Consider the following 3,760-nt stretch of genomic DNA (forward strand, 5'->3'; position numbering starts at 1 on the left):
ATGTGACTGCCTAACATGAGTAATAATGGGCAATTGAAAGAACAATCATCCTAATAGAACATTCATCCAGCAAATACAAATGTATTACATAATAAAATTTGACATTAATAAAGGAAGTTGTTTGCCTTCTCTCTGGAAAACAGAGAGCAAGTCAGGCCCCAAAGTTGGCTATGAAAAATGCAATCCGCAATAAGCTAGGGTGAAAGGTTATAAAATCAAAGGCAGTGGCCAAGAAATGGCTGCAATGGTGTTAATGCCCAATCATTTGACTGCAGTGTCATCATTGAAAACGATTGGTATTAACATTATTGCAGTCTTTTCTTGGCTGCCATCTTTGATTTCACAAATTGTTCACCCTTTCTTCACACCTTGGTATAAATTGTCCTTTGCTGTCAACTTCTCAGCACTAAATTCAAATTCATTAAGTTCTTATGTTTGGCAAATGAAGTGTTTCTTTGTCATTAATTTGTACACTCTATAGATGCAATACTGCTTAGTGTAAGATGTATTTTGCTTTACAATGACAGGTGATGACCTGAATGTGCTTTTGGTCAGGAATCAGTTGTGTAAATGTTATACGGAAAGTAGATACAATCTACCAGCAAATGATTGGCCACCCTACTATCCTAAGGATTATACTCCATCAATCACCATCTATTATGAACGAAGATGTGCTGAACCTGAAGTAGTCACCACTGAATATGTAGCAAAAAATCAAAGTACCACCACCACAAAAAATCTGTTTGCTCCTTTTGAAGGAACGCTACTTGCTCCTTACATGATACTGATTGAAGGTGCTTCTGGAATAGGAAAAACTATCTTGAGTAAAGAGATTGCATTACAGTGGGCTGATAAACAACTGTTAAACAATAAGAAACTGCTTTTTGTAGCTACTATGCATGATCCTCAGATTAAAGAAATTACCAATATTGAGTCACTTTTAAAATATTTTTGTTTGGTTGATACAATTATTGGTAAAGTAACTGATTGGCTTATACAAACTAGAGGAAGATATATTAGTATTTTGCTTGATGGATATGAGGGAGGTTTTGTTGGCGATAACAAAAGTAATATCATTAATGATATTATTGGTCGTAAAGTGTTGACAGAATGTGGACTAATAATTACATCTCGTCCAACAGCTTCATTCCATCTCCGTGATATTGTTGACTGTAGAGCAAAAGTGTTAGGCTTTACTGAGAAAGATCGGCTGGACTTTATTCAGAGTGCTTTACAAAATAATATTGTTAAAATTGAAAGAATTAAGGAATACTTACAAACCAATCCATTTCTTAATGCACTATGTTACAATCCACTAAACATGAGCATTTTACTCTGTCTTGCTGAGAGTGGGGTAATTACATTACCAATAAAACAAACAAGTTTCTATGGAAGGTTTGTCGTTGTGAGTGTTACTCATATTTTAGAGAAAAACAAAGAATTTGTTGCATCCAATATATCCAGTCTTAATGATCTGCCTCACCCATATGATCAAATAGTTAAGGAGTTGTCACAATTTGCTTTCCATGCCTTACAGAAGAATCAAGTAGCATTTACAAAGACAGAAGTTGATGCATCTTGTCCTCACCTTACACTGGTTAGCTACTACAGCCTTGGATTATTAACACCTGTTCAGAATTTTGGCTGTGAGCAAAAGTCATTTCATTTTCTCCATTATTCTATTCAGGAATACTTGGCAGCCTACCACATTGCTTCACTACCAAGTGTTGAACTACTGAAGCTACTAAGTGATACTTTTTGGAAACCTTATTACTTAAACACATGGATAATGTATGTAGGAATTACAGGTGGTTGTGACCCTGAATTTAAACAACTAATTCTCTCAGACATTTGCTCACCATTAGATAGTAGGTCAAGCATTTCTGATGAAATTGTTATGAACAAACTAAGACGTCTTTTTCTCTTTTGCTGTTTGGCAGAAATTGATGACCATGAAGCAGTGCCATTTGACAAGAGCTTTTTCCAGGAAGGAAAAGTTGACCTCAGCAACCAGTCTTTGTCAGTTACTGATGTTTACACACTTTCAATGTTACTATTAAGACTTCATATTGAGCAATGGAAAAGGTTGATTTTGTCAAACTGTAACATTGATGGCTCAACCGATGATATAGCATCTGTTTTATCTTATAATACCAAACTGCTAGAGTTATATCTAAATGAAAACAATTTACAAACAGACGGTGCTATTAAAATTGCAAAATCTTTACAGAATACTACAACTCTAACTGTATTTGATATTTCCAACAACAATATTGGAAAAGAAGCAGCAGATGATATAGCAGTTGTTTTGTCTTGTAACACCAATCTGCAACAGCTATATCTAAATAACAATAATTTACAAACAGAAGGTACTATTAAAGTTGCAAAGTCGTTACAGAATATTGCAATACTAACTGTACTTAATATTGCCAACAACAATATTGGAAAAGAAGCAGCAGATGATATAGCAGCCATTTTGTCTCATAAAACCAAATTACAAGAGCTATTGCTAAGCAACAACAGTTTACAAACAGAAGGTGCTATTAAAATTGCAGAATCTCTGCAGAATACTACAACTCTAACTGTATATACTTTTTCCAAGAACAATATTGGAAGTGAAGCAGCAGATAAAATAGCAGCCTTTTTATCTCGTAATACCAAACTTCAAAAGTTATATCTTAGTGATAACAATTTACAAACAGAAGGTGCTATTAAAATTGCAAATTCTTTACAAAATACCACAACTCTAACTGCATTTGGTTTTTCTAACAACAACATTGGGTGTGAAGCAGCAGATATAATAGCAGCTGTTTTGTCCCATAACACCAAACTGCAAAAGCTATATCTAAATAACAACAATTTACAAACTGTAGGTGCTATTAAAGTTGCAAAATCCTTACGGAAAGCTAAAACTCTATCTATTTTTGATATTTCCAACAACAATATTAGAAGTGAAGCAGCAGATGAAATTACAGCTGTTTCATCTCCCTATACCAAAGTGAAGTGGTTAAATCAAAGTCACAAAGGAGCTATGTAGACATTTGGCCATGCACACACTGGCAAATTCACAGTGACATACACACTATTATATCATTTTGTCTCCCACATTTCCATCTTTTGTGTAACTGTAATTTTATATTGTGCAATAATTTGTGATTTTGCATGATGTAGCTATTTGTGTTGTATTATAATATTGTGTAGTTGCACATTGTTTTTGTATTTATAGAATGGAAGAGCCACAGTGGCCCTGTCATATCATGCATCTATACCTAAGTGGGGGCATGGTGGTTCCAGGAGCTGAGGGGCACAAACAAGTTAAGTTATAGGTGGTTGAGGAGAGCAGATTCTGTTGTTAGTTGCTGTACATTTAAAGCAGCAAATAATCCAACTTCTTAATTAGTAGTGTCACACTGTTGCCAATTTGGCCTTTGCAGAAAGAAACATTATAGAACAAAAGATTATAAGCATGTGAGTCCTCAGGCAACATGCGACCACATACAGGACCAGGTATGGAACTATTGTGGGCATGGCAAGGAAAGAAAAAAAACAAAACATGCACAACCACAATTAATAAACTTACAACATTAAGTGTTCTTTAAAGTATGGACCACTCTTTACAATGCCTCCCAAGAAAAATTCTTATGGAAGCAGAAAATAGCTGGCAAAGGCAAACATTCTTGATAAAAGATTTCACTATAACTGCAGGGTGAACAACGTTTAAAGATTCAACAGATTCTTGATATGGTATGGATACTTTGTA

General features: G+C 34.7%; 1 protein-coding gene across 1 annotated transcript; it reads left to right on the forward strand.

Moving 5' to 3' along the window:
• The first annotated feature begins 520 nt into the window (after positions 1 to 520).
• On the forward strand, positions 521 to 3,037 carry LOC136267580 (protein NLRC3-like). The gene has a single exon (XM_066062740.1). It carries the CDS (start codon positions 521 to 523, stop codon positions 3,035 to 3,037), a length of 2,517 nt encoding a protein of 838 aa, XP_065918812.1.
• Positions 3,038 to 3,760: the final 723 nt, after the last annotated feature.

The sequence above is a fragment of the Dysidea avara genome, chromosome 9, assembly GCF_963678975.1.
Source record: "Dysidea avara chromosome 9, odDysAvar1.4, whole genome shotgun sequence".
NCBI classification, from domain to species: domain Eukaryota; kingdom Metazoa; phylum Porifera; class Demospongiae; order Dictyoceratida; family Dysideidae; genus Dysidea; species Dysidea avara.